Below are 19705 nucleotides of genomic sequence, written 5' to 3'. Positions count from 1 at the left end.
AATAGACTGTGCATGAGGTTACCGTATTTTTCGCACCATAAGACGCACTTTTTTCCCACAAAAAAAGGGGGGAAAATGTCAGTACGTCTTATGGAGCGAATATGGAGCGGCCGGTCCGGTATTTCCACCGCCGTCGTGTCAGAATACCGGGCCGGCCGCTCAGCTATGCAGTGGGACCTTACCTGTTCCTCTATCCAGCGGCGCGCTGTCTTCCCGGCTTCTGTAGTGTGCGTGACAGCTGGGTGCCAAGTGCGCATGCGCACAAAGCGGTGCTCTTTGTGAATGGTAAGGCGGTACCTGGGACACATGACAGATCCCAGAAGCCGCCGGACCAATCACAAAGCGCAGCGCTTCTCGCTCATGCGCACTGGGCATCCGGCTGTCCACCGAGCGCTCACACTACAGAAGCCGGGAAGACAGCGCGGCGCTGGATAGAGGAACAGGTAAGATCAAAGAACAACTCCGCGGAAGTAAGAGCGGGTACCTGTCAAATTCAGGTACCCGCTCCCCCCCCTCCCCAAAGGTCAGCAGTCATTTCCTGTACTGTCTGCAGTCTCTGGTCATCCCTGTGCTGTCCGCAGTCTCTGGTCATCGCCTGTACTGTCCGCAGTCTCTGGTCATCGCCTGTACTGTCCGCAGTCTCTGGTCATCTCTTGTGCTGTCCGCAGTCTCTGGTCATCTCCTGTGCTGTCCGCAGTCTCTGGTCATCTCCTGTACTGTGTCCGCAGTCTCTGGTCATCTCCTGTACTGTGTCCGCAGTCTCCGGTCATCTCCTGTACTGTGTCCGCAGACTCCGGTCATCTCCTGTACTGTGTCCACAGTCTCCGGTCATCTCCTGTACTGTGTCCGCAGTCTCTGGTCATCTCCTGCACTGTGTCCGCAGTCTCTGGTCACCTCCTGTACTGTGTCCGCAGACTTCGGTCATCTCCTGTACTGTGTCCGCAGTCTCCGGTCATCTCCTGTACTGTGTCCGCAGTCTCTGGTCATCTCCTGTACTGTGTCCGCAGTCTCTGGTCATCTCCTGTACTATGTCCGCAGACTTCGGTCATCTCCTGTACTATGTCCGCAGTCTCTGGTCATCTCCTGTACTGTCCGCAGTCTCTGGTCATCTCCTGTACTGTCCGCAGTCTCTGGTCATCTCCTGTACTGTCCGCAGTCTCTGGTCATCTCCTGTACTATGTCCGCAGTCTCTGGTCATCTCCTGTACTGTCCGCAGTCTCTGGTCATCTCCTGTACTGTGTCCGCAGTCTCTGGTCATCTCCTGTACTGTGTCCGCAGTCTCTGGTCATCTCCTGTACTGTGTCCGCAGTCTCTGGTCATCTCCTGTACTGTGTCCGCAGTCTCTGGTCATCTCCTGTACTATGTCCGCAGTCTCTGGTCATCTCCTGTACTATGTCCGCAGTCTCCGGTCATCTCCTGTACTGTGTCCGCAGTCTCCGGTCATCTCCTGTACTGTGTCCGCAGTCTCTGGTCATCCCTGTGCTGTCCGCAGTCTCTGGTCATCTCCTGTACTGTGTCCGCAGTCACTGGTCATCCCTGTGCTGTCCGCAGTCTCTGGTCATCCCTGTGCTGTCCGCAGTCTCTGGTCATCTCCTGTACTATGTCCGCAGTCTCTGGTCATCTCCTGTACTATGTCCGCAGTCTCCGGTCATCTCCTGTACTGTGTCCGCAGTCTCCGGTCATCTCCTGTACTGTGTCCGCAGTCTCTGGTCATCTCCTGTACTGTCCGCAGTCTCTGGTCATCCCTGTGCTGTCCGCAGTCTCTGGTCATCTCCTGTACTGTGTCCGCAGTCTCTGGTCATCCCTGTGCTGTCCGCAGTCTCTGGTCATTTCCTGTACTGTGTCTGCAGTCCATTAGTTCAGAATTTTTTTTCCTGTTTTCTGCCTCTAAAACCTAGGTGCGTCTTATGAAGCGAAAAATACGGTATACATTTCTAGCAGTTATCAGACACAAGGGTTAGGTATGTCGTACAGGAGGCTATAGGAAAGAACACTCTTATCATTTGGTCATCATTTATGTAATCTCTATATCATCTCTATATATTTAGGTTATTTGGTAGCTTTGTACTCACACAGTCGAATATTGCTCACCACAAAGTAGCCAATGTAAAATGGGACCACAAAGACCAGGACCAATAGGATCACACAGAGATTGAGTTTCCAGTGGAAGTATCTGGAGCTGGAACACAATCATTAATACATAATAAGTTGATAAAAAGACTCAGATCCCTAGACATCCTCTCCCTGCTACAAACTAAGTAATAAGCGAATAAATAATGCAAGTCTAAGATCACTGTCGAACACAGCCCCCTGATCATGTCTTCTCTGCTTTTTCACAGGTAAATGCTGCTCTCATCTGCTGTCTCATCTCCACCTTAAACTGGTATTTCTGCAACGCATAGACTTTTTTGCAAAACTCAGAACAATGAGTGTATATCTCTTGGTCTGTTTGTGGTGATTGATTCTCACCTCCTCTTGCATTTCTTTTATGACTTTGGCCTGTGTCTGTGGCTGGTCTGTCTTTGAGCATCATCTGCCCCCAACTCATGTGATCCTTATCAGTTCCTAATTGGGGCAGAGAAGAGTTGCTCATTTGCCCATCTCCCTATAAATTTAGACCAGCTCATGGGGGAGGTCACAGACGGGGACACAGATGGGGGTGCAGTTTTCTGCATGAGTGTGTTTGATGCTGGAGTGTGAAGATGCAGTTGAACACAGCAGTGTGTTTGATGCTGGAGTGTGAAGATGCAGTTGAACACAGCAGTGTGTTTGATGCTGGAGTGTGAAGATGCAGTTGAACACAGCAGTGTGTTTGATGCTGGAGTGTGAAGATGCAGTTGAACACAGCTGTGTGTTTGATGCTGGAGTGTGAAGATGCAGTTGAACACAGCTGTGTGTTTGATGCTGGCGTGTGAAGATGCAGTTGAACACAGCTGTGTGTTTGATGCTGGAGTGTGAAGATGCAGTTGAACACAGCTGTGTGTTTGATGCTGGAGTGTGAAGATGCAGTTGAACACAGCAGTGTGTTTGATGCTGGAGTGTGAAGATGCAGTTGAACACAGCAGTTTAACTTAAGCAGGATAACTTAAGCAGCAGGAAGATACAACAAAGAACTCTACTGCACTCTGGATGGACTGCAAGCAAACACCCTGGGAAACATCTTCTACAAGTCTGAGGAGTCCTACTCCATCTACCTTTTAATATGCCGCCTCTACTCCTCCTTTTCATATTACTATCCTGTGTTCCCAAAATCTCCTTTCTTTACCCCTCTGCTCCACCCCAAAGCTTATACATCTCACCCTCACTGTTACCATCTCCCTACTACTGCTCCCATCACCTCCTGCTGATACTTCACTCTCCTGCTGACCCTAACACCAGGACTGGAAGGCATGTGCACTCATATACATCCCATTCCCACCTTACTTTCCTCACCCCCACACCAGGCACCTTCTTTCCTCCAGGAATAGCCGTAATCCGCTCAATTTAATATCAGTCCCCGTGCTCCTAAAAACCACCCTCCCATTTCATGTGCGCTCTGGAATGCCCGCTCTGTCTGTAATAAGCTCACCTCTGTCCATGACTTTTTTGTCTCCCGCTCCCTTAACCTACTAGCAATTACAGAAACCTGGCTCCAAGCAGCAGATTCTTCTTCTCCCGCAGCACTTTCCTATGGAGGCCTCCTCTGGACCCACTCACCCAGACCTAGTGGTCGGAGAGGAGGTGTAGTTGGTTTGCTTCTATCCCCACGGAGCACCTTTTATGTCCTTCATAACCCTCACTCTCTCTATCCTTCTCTTCTTTCGAGACTTACTGCATTCGGCTGTTTTCTCTCATTTCTCTGAGGATTGCGGTGATCTATCGGCCTCCTGTACTGGTGTCCCGTTTTCTTGATGACTTCTCTGCCTGGCTACCCTACTTTCTCTCCTCTGAACTACCCACTATCATTCTTGGAGATTTTAACATCCCCATTAATGTGAAAAACCCGGCTACATCCCAACTCTTCAACATAACCTCATCTTTTGCCTTAACTTAATGGACACAGTCCTCCACTCACTCTGATGGGAATACATTAGACCTTGTTTTCTCCCATCGTTGCACTCCCTACAACCTCACAAACACCCCCTTTCCTCTGTCTGATCACAATCTCATCATCTTCACAGTGTCCTCGTCTTCAAACGCTTATCCTCCAAGCAGCAAACAATTACCCACAGAAACCTTCACAACTTGAACCCTGCTCCTTTCCATTCTGCAACTGGCCGCCTCTATGACAGAATCTCTCCCCTTTCCTGCCCTGACTTGGCCACTGCTGTCTACAAAAGTTCACTTTCATCCACATTAGATTCACTTGCTCCTCTAACTACACGAAGTAGGAGGCCCTGACCATTACAACTGTGGCAGACTGATGACACCAGAAATCTTAAGCGACATAGTCATGCGCTGTAGCGATTGTGGCGTAAAACCAAATCTCAGAAAACTTTCACCCTATAAAAATCTGCTTTCTTAACATACAATTCCTCCCTCCATGCTGCCAAACAAGCCTACTTTGTCACTCTCATCAATAGCTTGTCATCCAGTCCTCAACGTCTCTTCTCTACTTTTAACTCTCTACTTTCTCCACCTTCACCTCCACGCAGTACCTCACTCACTGCTCACGAGATTGCAAATCATTTCAAAAATAATATTGATGCAATTCGTAGGAGCTTCTCCACTGCACAGACATCTATCCCACTTAGCATACCTTATACCTAACCTCCCTCAACACTTTCCTCTTTTGACCTTGCTACTACCGAAGAGGTCACTAAGGTTTTCTCAGTAGCCCATCTCACTTCCTGCCCCCTGGATCCTGTCCCCTCACAACTACTACGGTCACCCTCTTCTTCCATCCTATGCTCCCTCACTCACATCTTCAACCTCTCTAATGGTGCCTTCCCCACCCCTCTAAAGCATGCACACATCACTCCCATACTTAAAAAGCCCTTCCTGGACCCCACCAACCTGAACACCTTAAGACCCATCTCCCTGCTCTCGTTTACCTTGAAACTCTTAGAACGCTTAGTCTACGATCTCCTACCTCACTGACAACAACCTTCTTGACCCTTTACAATCTGGCTTTCGCTCACTACACTCCACTGAAACTGCCCTACTAAAACTCACTAATGATCTACTAACTGCTAAAACCAATGGCCACTACTCCATACTCTTACTACTTGACCTCTCCGCGGCTTTTGATACTGTTGACCATCCCCTCTTCCTCAAAAAACTCCACTCTCTTGGCCTTCGAGACTCTGCTCTCTCCTGGTTCTCCTATCTATCACAGAGCTCCTTCAGCGTGACCTATAACTCTGCCTCCTCCTCTCCACTTCCTCTTTCTGTAGGGGTACCTCAAGGTTCTGTCCTTGGACCCCTACTCTTCTCCATCTACACCTCCTCCCTTGGTCACTTGATAAACTCCCATGGCTTTCAGTACCATCTCTATGCTGATAACACACAAATCTATCTTTCTACTCCTCACCCCTTCAGTCTCCTCTTGCATTACTAACCTACTAAGCGACATATCAGCATGGATGTCACTCCACTTCCTCAAACTCAATCTTTCCAAAACTGAGCTCTTACTATTCCCCCCAGCCCGTGCCCCCTCCCCTGATTTCTCCATCAAGATCAATAACACAACCAGCAGTCCCTCCCCTCATGCCAGGGTACTAGGTGTATTCCTAGACTCCCATCTGTCCTTTCAGCCCCAAATTGAATCCTTGTCCAAATCTTGTAGACTTCACCTCCGCAACATCTCCAAGATACACCCATTCCTAACCTCGAAAACTACTAAGCAACTTATTCACTCCCTTGTTATATCTCGCCTTGACTATTGTAACTCCCTCCTCATTGGCCTACCTCACCGCAGGCTATCCCCTCTTCAGTCTATCATGAATGCTGCTGCCAGACTCATCCACCTTACTAACTGTTTCATATCTGCCATCCCTCTCTGCCAATCCCTCAACTGGCTTCCCATTGCCCAACGAATAAAAGTCAAAACATTAACAATAACATATAAAGCCAGTTATCACTCTGCCCCAAATTACATCACCAATCTTGTCTCCAAATATCACCCAACCCGTACTCTCCGCTGCTCCTATGACCTCCTGCAAAACTAGCTCCCTTGTCTTCTCCTCATCTCCAGGACTTCTCCAGAGCTTCCCCCATCCTCTGGAACTCTCTACCCCAATTTATCAGACTATCACCTACTCTGCTCACTTTTAGGCGATCTCTGAAAACCTATCTCTTCAGGGAAGCCTATCCTTCCCTCAGCTAATAATGGAATCTTCTATTCCTCCTACCAGTCCATCCCCCACAGTTATTACCTTTTGTACCACCAGCCCCTCCCTCTTAGATTGTAAGCTCCCAGGATCAGGGCCCTCCTAACCCTCTTGTATTGAACTGTATTGTTGCTGTATTTTCTCCCGTTATATTGTAAAGCGCTGAGCAAACTGTTGGCGCTATATAAATCCTGTACAATAAGAATAATAATAAAAATAATAATCAATAATAGTATGAAAAATGCACAGCCATCAATTGGATTTCAGTTTCCTGAAGCAGTAAAGGCCAGCTCCAACGCCCCCCCCCCCCCTCTATATTTAAAAAAAATTCAATATACACACCTTAAAATGGAAGTAAACTCCCACTGGACACTTTATAATAAAGCTTACCTGTAGGTACAAGGAATAAATCCTAAATATGCACCATTTAGGAGATATTCATTGCCCCTACAGCAGATGACGTCACAGGCGCATGCGCTTTGAAGGAACGGCATACCCGTACCATTCCCTCAGAGCTCTGTGCCGCGGCCAAGACTCACGCACGCATGGGAGTGATGTCATCGCGGCTTGGCCAATCAGGTAACAAGAGCCTGCGAACCCGGAAGGAACACTGGGAGAAGATGGAAGCCCTGTCAGCAGTGAACTTTACTAAACCCATAATTACAAATGAATCGGTTACATATAAGATTGCAGGAGCCATACATAAAAAAAACATAAAAAGAAATCTCTAACAGACTACTAGAAGTCAAGGCTTCTTTGTAGGCTGATGAGTTTTACTCACCTGCTATTTAACAGTCCCAGGATCTCAAAAATAATCAGTTCAAACATAGTGCAGGAAAAAGCAAAAGTCACAGAGAAGACGACTTGAACGACATACTGCCGCACCTGAAGACAGAACAGAAATCAATCGGTCACCGTCATGGCAAGGCAGCACAGGACCGTAAGATGCCTCAGCTGGTCACACACAACACAAACCCAATCTGTGCTACCTTTAGTTTTACCAACATCCATCCATCCTATCAGATAAGCCCACATACTGATACGTGTATAGCTAGATAGGAATTTATGTGGCATCTCTGAAGCAACCTTGTCCATTTACTACATACAAAAAAAGCACAGCAAAAGAAGAGCCCAGGCCCTTGAACATTGCTCCAACAATCCCCCCTGTAACGGAACCGACACAGTCTGTGCTTGGGTACTTCCGTTAGACTACCACTTCCCTGTCCGAACACCGACAACAGACACCACAGCAGACCATACAAGACTAGACGACACCGATCTTGAAGTAATCCAGAAAGTAGACTAGTTTATTTTAACACAGATACAAGATATATATACTCAAGCGAACAATTCCCCCTCCCTGCATAATGTCACAGGGTGGGGCAATCTACATTTAGTAACAAGAAACTCACCAACAGACAGTCCCATCAGGAGGGAGGGCTGCTGGAGACACCCCCATCAAGCCAATACACATAAACACATACATCCCATAATAGTTTGCTCCCAAGCAAGACACACAATAGAACAATGGGATGCAACCACATGGCATTAAACAATCTACAACCCCCACCCCACCTATACAGGTCTACACAATATTAGGACAGATCACCCTGTACCCCTAACAGACACAGGGTGACTTACACATAATAGGGATATGGGGAGCTGAGACAGGGGTCTCCCCACCTCTCCAAAGTGAGCTGGGTTCCATGGGACCCCCACCCCCTCCCTATCTACTAGGAAACCAATACTTCCACGAGGGCCAGCCCAGGAGATTAACACTCCCAGAAGAGTCGGTCTCCTGGCAGACCTTGGGGGAGATTTTACAGCTTCAGATCAGTGTTTGGTGCCGTGAATAGATGAGCGTTTACTACCTTCTTACACCAGTGTGATTTTGATTCTGATATGGTGACCCGGTACTCTACAAAAAGAGGATCGTCTAGGAATCCTCCAGAGAAGAGAAGTCTGTAGCTGAGCTAAGAAAAATCTGCTATGAAAATCCTCCTCTTCCATGGAGTTTGAAAAATCCTTCATAGGTGTTAAAAGAATGGAGGAGGAAGCAGATCCTGCATATGGAATGAATAAAAATGGCTGATCCCATGTAATTGTGAAACGATTTTACAAACCATATATATCATCCCTGTCTGGCCAATTGAGAAGGATAAAGACACTGTAGACTAGTATTGGCCCCAGTTCACCCTCTTCAAGGACCCTTCCACAATTCTCTGTGGAGGAACTCACCTCATAATCTTTGAAGAGCTGCCGCATGAAAAACAGCCAACCAAAGCCAAAGAACAGCAGCTGTGGGGACACAAAAAGGAGAAACATGGTGCTGTAAGGTATTGGGAGAAACATGAAAGCTACAGAGAGTATTCTTTACATCAAGCAGCATAAGGAAGAACAACTGCACTCTGATGTCATCACTCATTCAGTGCCCGGTCATACCGGTGTGATTTGTGAATTGAAGTCGCATCTAATGAATGTGAATGTCAGTGTCTTAACATGTGCGATTTGCTGCAGGGCATTTTCTAAAGTAGTTCTGCATGACTTTTTCTGCAGTTTTGTTGCGATTTCACATACATAGAATATAATGGAAATCACACTGCAAATTTAAAATCTTCACAAGCAGCAATAAAGTCTTCAGAAATCGCGCTGGAATTGCACACAAATCACACGATTTTAACCACTTCAAGTCCGGACACTTTCCCCCCCCCCCCCCCCCTCCTTGCCCCCCAGGCCAATTTTCAGCTTTCAGTACTATCACACTTTGAATGACAATTGCGCGATCATGCAACACTGTACCCATATGAATTTTTTAGCATTTTTTTTGAGACAGATAAAGCTTTATTTTGGTGGTATTTATTCACTGCTGGGATTTTTATTTTTTTTGCTATATAAATGAAAATGTCCAAAAATTTTGAAAAAAAAGTGTTTTTCTTATAAAATTTTGCAAATAAATAATATTTCATCATAAATCTTGGCCAAATTTTATTCAGTTATCTTGTTAGTGAAAAAAAAAAAACAAATTTTATAACCAAAAATTAAAATAAAGGTTGTAAAAGCAATCATTTCTCCTTCTCTCTGACTGCATTCTTGCAGCCATTGAGAACTACTGAGTGAGCTGTGATTGGTCACAGCTTGTCACACGGTACAAGGCTGTTGTGAATAGCCTTGTACCATGTGACCTCTGTGATCATTCACAGATTTCACACGTAGTAAGCAATGATGTCAGCAGTGACATCTTGCTTACAACTCTGCATGTGATCACTGATTGGCCAGTGGCAGTGCAGGGGCGGGTTGCTATTCAAAAACGGTGCCCGCCATTTTGGACTGTGCGCGCTCCCTGGGAGCGCGCAGCACCGTGATCCAGTGCCCGCTGTGTCCTCTGGACACAGTGGAACACCGATCGTCATACGGGACCTCTGTGTGAGGTCCGATCATGTGATCACTGATTGGCCAATCAGCTTCTAACTTCAGCTTGTTCAGTTACGCTTTGACAATAAAACCTGGAAGCTGATTGGTTTCTCTGCAGAGCTGCACTAGATTTTGCAATTTTAGTAAATCATCCCCATAGAGTGTAACTTATCAAAAATGGAATCCAATGAAGGAAAAAAAAAAAAAGCACCCAGGAGGCGCTGAGACCAGGGGCGGACTGACAACTCATGGGGCCCCCGGGCAATAGGGGATCATGGGGTCCCTGTGTCCTTGCCCAAACTAAAAAAAGCCTATGAAAAAGGTACCAGGGGCATCTCATGGGGCCCCCTACTGACCCCTGGCCCTCGGGCAGTGCCAGAGTTTCCACAATGTCAGTCCGCCCCTAGCTGGGACTTTGATGTAAATGCATAACAAGTGGTGAGAGCTGAAAAAAAAAATAATAGAGCTAACTGGCTCCTGATAGGCTGCGCACAACAGACAAGGCTACCCTCCAGTGGGTACCCAGCAGGCTACCAGAAAAAAGCGCACACTAATAGAAGGAGCAGCAGGCCAAAGGATAAAAGTGTCCAAATGTATTAATTAGTAGGAATGCACCGAAACGTTTCAGGCAAAAATACTTCTATCAGCCTTAGGCCGATATCTAAATAGGCACCAAAAATTGTGACCTGTAGAAATTTTTAAAGCGTCACCCATGGAGATTTTTAAGTACCGTAGTTTGGCACCATTCCACGAGCGTGCGCAATTTTAAAGCATGACATGTTGGGTATCGATTTACTCGGTGTAACATCATCTTTCAAATTGTACAAAAAAAATTGGGAAATATTGTGTTTTTGTCTTTTTTTATTCATGTAAATTTTTATTCATTAACCACTTGCCCTCCAGAGGATTTCCACCCCTTCCTGACCAGGCCATTTTTTTCGTTACGGCGCTGCGTTATTTTAACTGACAATTGCGCAGTCATGCAACGCTGTGCCCAAATGAAATTTACCTTCTTTTTTTCCCACAAATAGAGTTTTCTTTTGGTGGTATTTGATCACCTCTGCGGTTTTAATTTTTTGCGCTATAAACAAAAAAAACTGACAATTTAAAAAAAAAACAATATTTTTGATTTTTTGCTTTAAACATGTCCAGTAGAAGAATTTTCAAAAATAAAATTTTGTCAGAAATTTAGGCCAAAATGTATTTTGCTCCATGTCTTTGCTGAAAAAAATCCCAATACGTGTAAATTAATTGGTTTATGTGAAAGTTATAGCGTCTACAAATGGCGACATAGATACTGGATTTTTTTTTTTTTACTCGCAATTCAGCGACTTGTAGGCAGGACTGCCACGGGCATTCTGACACTGGAGGGGGAACTGACTTGGTGTCACTGACATCCCCAGTAACACCAATACAGTGATCAGTGCTAATAAAAAGTTAGTTTATAACCAAAAATTATAATTTTTAAAAAAAAAAAAATTAAAATTTTTATTTTATTTTATTATTATTTATGTTTTTTAACATACTGTCACCCTAGCAGTACAGTGTCACCATGGTGACACTGTACTACTTGTGGGGGGTGAAGAAGATTTTTTTTTTTTTTTTTACACTGATTGCTTTTACACTCATAAAGGCTGTAAAAGCAATCATTTCTCCTTCTCTCTGGCTGCATTCTTGCAGTCATTGAGAAATACTGTGAGAGCTGTGATTGGTCACAGCTTGTCACATGGTACAAGGCTGTTGTGAATAGCCTTGTACCATGTGACCTCTGTGATCATTCACAGATTTCACACATAGTAAGCAATGATGTCAGAAGTGACATCTTGCTTACTACTCTGTGTGTGATCACTGATTGGCCAATCAGTGATCACATGATCGGGACCTCACACAGAGGTCCCGTACAGCGATCAGTGTCTGAAGGACACAGCGGGCATCAGATTGCAGTGCCGCGCGCTACCTGGGAGTGCGCACAGGCTGTGAATACGGGCGCAATTTATGAACGGCCACAGAGGTCCTGTACAGCGATCGGTGTTCCTTTGGACACAGTGGGCACCGGATCACGGTGCTGCGCACTTCCACAGAGCGCACACAGGCCGGGAAGCGGGGAGGACGTTTATAAACGGCCACCCGCCTCTGCACTGCCCCCGTCTGGCCGTTTATATACATGGGTCAGACGGGAAGTGATTAATAAACAGAAAACTGACTGAAACTCCGTTTTAAACACAAAAAACAAAATATAATATACTGCAGCTTGCCAGTCCTTAGATGGTGGCTGCATTAGTTTTCTTTTTTCCCCTTTAACATCCTCTGATGATCCTACCAATAACACACTTCCTGTCCGAGGGTGACAACTCTTACTGTACTGTATCTAAAGAGGAGCAGCGTTGTCACCTTAGGAGAGGACTACAGAAACACCTCCAAATATCCTATTCCAGTTCCTCACCTGAGATATGACCATCAGGATGGAGTCAATGAGGAAGCTCATGGTTGATTGGTATGCAGTCTGTTGATTGTCCTGATTGCATGGACTCCACAGTCCAAGATACCTTCAGTAGAGGTACAGGTGGGCAGTATGTTCACATGACGCGTTCAGTCCTTGCATGGCACTGTGGAAGTCAAGGACACATTATGGCTGAATTCAGTTAAAGCAATCATGTACTCAAATCTACCCAACCTAGATGATCTCTCTCCCTAATATATACTTACCTATCCATACCAATCAGAGCTCTGAGCCCCATCCAGCGCTAGTCACCAATCATGTGTTCTCTTTCTAATGACATACCTCCTTAGACCCAGTCTGTCTGGACAGTATGGTCACCTGCTGACTTGGCACTATCCACAGGCAGCTTAACTCTTCAATAAGACACAGAAGTTGAATCCAAAACCACCAGATTTTGCAATTTTAGTAAATCATCCCCATAGAGCGTAACTTATCAAAAATGGAATCCAACGAAGAAAAAAAAAGCACCCGGTAAGCGCTGGCACCAGGGGCGGACTGACAACTCATGGGGCCCCGGGCAATAGGGGATCATGGGGCCCCTGTGTCCTTGCCCAAACTCAAAAAAACCTATGAAAAAGGTACCAGGGGCATCTCATGGGGCCCCCTACTGAAATCTGGTGCAGCTACTTGCAGTACAGAGGATGTCTTCCAATGACAATGACTTTCCTGAGCCCTGTCTCTGCAAAATACTAAGGCCCCTTACACACAGGCAGACTCCGCCAGCAGATCCACCTGCTCAGGATCTGTCCACTGATCCCCGCTGAGCAGGCGGATGACAGGTCTGTGTCCACTACGCTTGTGCAGAGCGCACATGAACACAGCCAGCTTTCCTGTATTGGTGTTCGGATGTAAAAGGACCACCTGTACGTTTACATCCAACTGTCTTCCCATTCGCTAGATGGATGGAGAACGGATTCCCCCATCCTTCTCTTTTTAGCGGATCACGTTTGTTTACATCCATAGAGGACAACAGATGGTCTGATCTGTCCGCTCGTGTGAAAACGGCCTTAAACTGAGGGAACGTGAAAGAAATGGGGAGGGTCTACCTAGGACTGAACTAACTAGCACTAAACAGGAGGGGAAGATGGAAGAAGATATTTATTTCAGGTACTTATATAGCGCCGTCAATTTACGCAGCACTTTACATATATATTGTACATTCACATCAGTCCCTAACCCTCAAGGGGTGTACAATCTAAGGTCCCTAACTCACATTCATACATACACATACTAGGGACAATTTAGACAGGAGCCAATTAACCTACCAGCATGTCTTTGGTGTGTGGGAGGAAACCGGAGTACCAGGAGGAAACCCATGCAGACACAGGCAGAACATGCAAACTCCAGGCAGGTGGTGCTGTGGTTGGGATTCGAACCAATGACCCGAGTACTGCCAGGTGGAAGTGCTAACCATTCAGCCACTGTGCTGCCCATATCTCAATCACAGAGTAACTAAGCTGTAGTGGTCCAATTCCCTGACTGGCGGGATTCTCAGCTTGATTCCAGGTTATGATTGAACCAAACCCGTGCTCATACCTAGAGCTAAACAGGTGCGCGGCAGTGCAAGGAGCAGGCTGATAGGAGGAGAGAGCAGAGAGATGACCTCATCATTTTACTGCTTCTCCTTTCACTGTCCAGGCACAGGCTTGGGGTGGGGGTAAGACCTGTAAATGTTATTGAGAATAAAGATCAGGTCTCCTGCCCTCCCAGATAGGGTTGAGCTGTGTGGCAGAGCTGTGTAATTCTTAGGACTGGATGGACAGAATTACAACTCCTGGTTGAAAAAAATCAGCTCCATTATATGTATTCAGCTGCCTGTCTGGAGTTCAGACATTCTAATAGATCTGACCCTCAGTCCCAGAAATCAATGGCAGCCACATACCAGAGAGAGGAGTACATGTGGGCCACTCATGGCCAGCTGCCCACTGTTCCCTGTCAGAGTTCTATCCTCCACAGTACTAACCTGATCCACACTGTCACTTCATCCCTTCCTCTCCCACCAACCACACCATCCACCACTGGAGGAAGAAGAGAGCACAAAAGACATACACACGGGTGTCCTCATTTCTTGCCCCGAGTGCTGATGATCTGGGCAGAGCCTCGTAGCCCCGAAACCATTAAAAGTAATGGAATTTGGGCTTAAGACAAATGGCCGCAGTGTGGAGACATAAAATAAGAGGCACCTCGGTTCTCTAGTGTTTGGACTGTTCTTAGCTTGGATTGGCTGGCTGGGGAAACGTCTTCACATCCGGCTTGGGAAGTACGGTATGAATAGTAGCCAATCGGCTGTACACATTACAGGGGAGGGTACCGATTGGGTAAAAAGGTGGGCTGGGCATTTCATATGGAGGCTTGGGACGCAGCCATGTGCAGTGAATGGAGCAGGGACACTGGAGACAGAGGTGAACGCTGGCTGTGTGATGGGGGAGGGGGGGGAGGAAAGGGGGTGAGGGGCACTGGATGGAAGGAACACATTTATAAAGCAGTGAATGTGACTTTCACCAGACATTCACTAGAAGTGAATTGATCACTGTTATTTAAAACATTTGAACCTGGAAGATTCGCCTGCAGTGAATGTTTGTTGAATGTCAGATTGACTGCTTTATAAGTATGCTGACCTCACCACCTGGAAAATGCCAGTTTCCTGGCTGTCAAGGGGAATCTTTATGATTTTGGAAGCCACTGACTCCTCTGATCTCTATGCTTCCTCCAGGTTGGTGTTACAAGGTATGAAAGGCAGCGACAGCCAGGCGACCGGCATTTTCAGCAGACCTTTATTTCTCTTGATGTCTATGCAAGTCACACCTGAAATCAGCAAAAAGTAGCGCAGGAACTAATTTTCAAAAAGGTGCAACTCCAACAAAGCCGGAGTCGCACTAATTAGAACGGTTGCACTGGCGATCATTGGGTGCGACTTATTAATATGAAATATATATATATATTTATAACTTTTTTTTTTTGTCCCGACTAAACATTATATTAAAATCCAGTTTGCTTAATTTCTTTATTATGACCAGGACAAAAAAATATGGGAGAAATCCAGACTTTTTTTTTTTTCTTTATTATGGTCAAGACTAAAAAAAATAACATTTTATAGTTAAAACTTTTTTTTTTTATTGACCTTAGTAGCCTCCCTAGCGGTCTGATTATGTCAGTATTTCTGTGCTCAAAGCGGTACATTTTTTTGCATGGAAATATGTATTTTTTTTCATTGTAGGCCTGTAATTTTTAGGAATAACTCACTGAAATCTGTCCGAACAAGAGTCTAGTAAACATCCCGGGTAGGATAAAATTTGAAACAAGAAATCATAAATTATAATTTAATAAATAATCATAGAAAATAATAATATAATAATAAATTTAATTCAATAATATAATCAAACCAAAAACACTGAAATTTTAAATATAGCGCCAAGTTCGCACATCGCTGAGCAAAGTCGTAGAATCGTTTTCAGTGTCTGATGAGGAATTTCCCCCACGAATCATTATCACTCAATTCTGCAAGTGGTTCTGATTTACTATCGCTGTTCTCTAGCTGATCTAAAACCGCTTTTGACCTAAAGGGACGCTTTTTGGACGCCATGGACGTTTCTCAGTTTCCAGGCAGAAAGAACAGTAAAAATGCAGGCAGGGCGCCGGACAAAGCACTCGGGACAAAATGTATGTGAAATGGTTTGATACAGGAATGTTATACTATGTGATTTTAGTGTATTTAGTGAATGTCACTTTTTCACATTTTTTAATTTCCTGCCAGTCCCGTCCCCCGTACGTCCCGACGCTCGCAGGGGACGGAACCCGATGCCAGCATGGGCCGGAGGACGTTGCCGGGGACAGTGCAGGGGGGACATCACGGGAGCGCAGGACAAGGTAAGTGATCGAGGGATCCCGGAGCAATGCTGCAGTGTATTCCCGAGTGTAGCTCGGGGTTACCGCTTGTGGTGCTGAAACTTTACCCCGAGCTACACTCGGGAATACCGCCAGGGAGGTTAAATAAAATTTAAAAAAAACGGATTTCAGCAGTATTTTTTTTTTTTTTCAGTCCATAATAAAGAAAAGAAAAAAACATTTATTTATACCATATATTATTATTTATTTATTTCAGTTATAACGCCAGCAATTTCTGCAGTGCTTTACATACATATATTGTACATTCACATCAGTCCCTAACCCTCAAGGGGTGTACAATCTAAGGTCCCTAACTCACATTCATACATACACATACTGGGGCCAATTTAGACAGGAGACAATTAACCTACCAGCATGTCTTTGGAGTGTGGGAGGAAACTTGAGTACCCGGAGGAAACCCATGCAGGCACAGGGAGAACATGCAAATTCCAGGCAGGTGGTGCTGTGGCTGGGATTTGAACCAATGACCCTAGTAGTGCCAGGTTTAAGAGCTAACCATTTATTTTCAAATAGTTTTTATTGAAAATTTTTAAAGTCTTAAACAAACACGTTAATATCTAGATATAATCAAATGTAAGGTTCACATAAACGAAATAACAGACAATGAAATGAGAATGAGGTACTAAACCCCCACCAGCCGGCTGGGAGTTCGTTTAACATATTCATACTTATAAGAGAGGTATGTTCATTAGATCGTGAACCATCATAAGAAGTAGAAAACCGTGAGGGAATTAAACAGAGGGTGAAAACGGGTATAGAAAAGAGTGGAAGGGGAAAGAAGGGAAGAAGAAGGGGCACCAATGTTCTGCAAATTCAGCATGTCCTAGGGATAAGGTTCGTAATCATGTGATTGAGCAATTGGGATGTGATAGCCATCGAGACCAGTGTAATGTGAATTTGTGGTAAGAAGAGTTTCGAAAGGCCGCTCTTTTCTCCATCTCACATTGCAAGTTGAGGTCAGCAATGAGACGGGCTAGTAGAGGAGGTGATGTAGAACGCCATAGCCTCATAATGTTAGTCTTGGCTGCTGCTAGAATGTGTATGATAATAGTGCGTGAGCGCACAGGGAATTGTTCTATCGTTAGATGTAGAAGCGCTAATCCCGGGTTAAGAGTCGTAGGTGAGTCTGTGACTGAGGAGATCAATTGGAACACTTTGTTCCAGTATGATTTGAGGGACTTACAAGACCATAGTACATGAAAGAGTGAACCAGTTTCACCACATTGTCTCCAGCAAGTTTTTGGTTGCTGCGGATAATAGATGGATAATTTGGCAGGGGTCAAGTAGCATTGGTGGAGAATTTTTAAATATGATTCCCAGTGGGAGCTACATTTCGAAGCTTTGTGTGTAGTGACAAAAGTCATTTGCCATGATTGTGGGGTCACTGGGGAGAGGAAGTTCTTCTCCCAATTAGTAAGGGATGATGAGTGGTTCGTGAAATATGCTTCAGTTAGTAACGTATAAAAGGTAGAGATCCCTTTCTTTGGATAATTGGTCTTATGAAGGAAATGATGAGCAGTAGCTGGGAGGTCTATTTTAACAGGAATATCCGCTTTATGAAGCAAATGGAATATTCGCATAAAAGTGAAGTGTTCCGTATTGGGAAGATGGAATTTTTTCTGCAGTGTCTGGAATGACTCGGGTTCATGGTTAGCATAAATATCTTGGATATGACTAATACCCAACTCTATCCAGGATCTTAGATTTAAATTAGGAGAAAGAAATTGCAGAACGGAAATAGGAGTCGGGATTTGTAAGTTAGTTTTCTGTGACTGAGTGCTTGTCAAGAGCTCATGCCAGGCTGTTAATGAAGCCTGAATACATGGTTGTGTGTGATTATGTCCAATCAGTGTTATACGAGGCACGAAGAGCAAATCTGTTAAGGCACCTTGTGGATATCTGGAGGGCTCCATAATAGTCCAGATTTTTTCCTGAGTAGGGTGCCACCAGTAGAAGAGCTGGTCTAGTAGGGCCGCCTGATAATAAGATTTTAAATGTGGGAGACCAGCTCCTCCTCTGGAAGGCGGGCGGATCAGAAGGTTTGTAGAGCATCTGGGCCGTTTAGAATTCCATAGAAATTTATTTAGAATTTTTTGCATTACGGAGAAGGAGGAGGGTATAGGTACAGGTAATGTACGGAAGATATATAATATCTTTGGCAATATACACATTTTAATAGCAGCTACTCTACCTAGCATTGATAGCGTGGTTGTGCGCAAGCTCCTAAGCTCATGTGGTATGATATCTATTAGGGGTTTAAAGTTTTCTGCATAGAGTTGATTGGTTGTGGAGGTAAGTTTAATCCCCAAATATGGGATACTGTGTTTTTCCCATTTAAAGGGGAATTGTTTTTCAAGGCGAGCTTGGGCCAGTGGAGGAGTATGAAGATTTAAAATTGAAGATTTGGTTTCATTTAGTTTGTAATAAGATACATCTGCATATTTTTGTATGTGTGAGCGTATTGAGGTGAGAGATTTGCAGGGGTTCGTAATCATTAGGATAATGTCGTCCACAAAAAGGCTGATTTTGTGTTCTTGCTGAAAAAATTTAATCCCTGAAAAATTGGAGTAATTTCTAAGGTTGGATGCTAGTGGTTCTATAAGTAGGGCGAAAATTATGGGGGATAGGGGACAGCCTTGTCTAGTACCATTAGATATTTGAAATGGTTGTGAAAGCGTACCATTAGTGAGGACTCTGGCTGAAGGTTTGGAGTAAAGGGATAGAATCGCTGATAACATCCAATCCGTAATGCCTAGTTTTTGAAGAGTTAGTGACATAAAACGCCAGTGAATGCGGTCAAACGCTTTTTCTGCGTCAAGTGATAGGAGAATTGAAGGTTGTTTGTTTGATTCAAGAAGGTGTACTAGTGATATAAGTCGACGAGTCGCATCAGGGGCCTGTCTACCTGGTACAAATCCCACCTGATCAGCTTTGATTAGCGTCGGCAGGTACGGAAGGAGTCGTTGGGCTATTATTTTGGCATATATTTTCAGATCCGTATTAAGTAATGAAATTGGTCTATAGTTTTGGACTAATTGGGGGTTTTTACCCGGTTTCGGGATAGTAGAGATTAGCGACTGTAGCATATCAGAAGGAAATTCCACTTTAGAAGCAACGTGGTTATAAAGGTCAGATAGATGGGACTTGAGATTAGTCGCAAATTTTTTATAATATTCATTAGTAAAGCCGTCGTTTCCCGGAGATTTGTTCATGGGGAGTTTAGTTATGATTTTCTCAATCTCTGCAGGTGAAATCGGCACAGAGAGGGAGGCCAATTGAGTAGGTGTAAGATGGGGAAGTTCGGTTTGGCTTAAAAAATTTTCAATTGACAGGTTTGTTGGTTGAGTTGTGTCAGGGTCATCTTTTATGTTGTATAGCGATTGATAATAACACGCAAACGCATCAGCTATGTCTTGTGGATTAGATAGAGGGATGCTGGAAGTAGGATGCTGAATCGTGGCTATTTTGTTTTTAATTCGTTTCTGTTTAATGGTTTTGGCAAGAAAAGAGTTAGTCTTGTTACCAAGCGCATAGTATTGGCATTTTGTTCTTTGGAGGTTCGTATCATAAACGTGTA

At 44.8% G+C, this 19705-nt stretch overlaps 2 protein-coding genes across 5 annotated transcripts in view; one reads left to right on the top strand and one right to left on the bottom strand.

Annotated features, from left to right (window-relative positions):
* The window catches only part of GPHRB (golgi pH regulator B), an 85215-nt gene extending 70890 nt beyond the window's left edge, over positions 1–14325 (bottom strand). Inside the window, exons 1-5 of one of the 2 annotated variants that reach the window (XM_089691918.1) lie at positions 14186–14325; positions 12166–12328; positions 8550–8609; positions 7093–7196; positions 2073–2179 (exon numbers count right to left, since the gene is read on the bottom strand). In XM_089691918.1, the coding sequence (XP_089548044.1) occupies positions 2073–2179; positions 7093–7196; positions 8550–8609; positions 12166–12207 (313 nt within the window). In that variant the 5' untranslated portion in view covers positions 12208–12328; positions 14186–14325. Of the gene's footprint in view, positions 1–2072; positions 2180–7092; positions 7197–8549; positions 8610–12165; positions 12329–14104; positions 14162–14185 lie in introns of those variants that run through there. The other variant, XM_089691919.1, reaches the window with a different exon arrangement.
* Positions 14326–14574: 249 nt separating this feature from the next.
* Positions 14575–19705, top strand: part of GTPBP8 (GTP binding protein 8) — a 39586-nt gene continuing 34455 nt past the window's right edge. For 2 of the 3 annotated variants that reach the window (XM_089691914.1, XM_089691916.1), the window contains exons 1-2: positions 14577–14624; positions 15977–16089. The gene's annotated coding sequence lies outside the window, so the exon portion shown is untranslated. Of the gene's footprint in view, positions 14625–15976; positions 16090–19705 lie in introns of all 3 variants that reach the window. The other variant, XM_089691915.1, reaches the window with a different exon arrangement.

The sequence above is a fragment of the Staurois parvus genome, unplaced genomic scaffold (assembly GCF_062004578.1).
Source record: "Staurois parvus isolate SC_StPar_1 unplaced genomic scaffold, SC_StPar_1.0 ptg000574l, whole genome shotgun sequence".
In the NCBI taxonomy this organism is placed as follows: Eukaryota; Metazoa; Chordata; class Amphibia; order Anura; family Ranidae; genus Staurois; species Staurois parvus.
The sequence above is the reverse complement of the archived record's forward strand: the minus strand, read 5'-3'. Positions and strand labels throughout refer to the sequence as shown.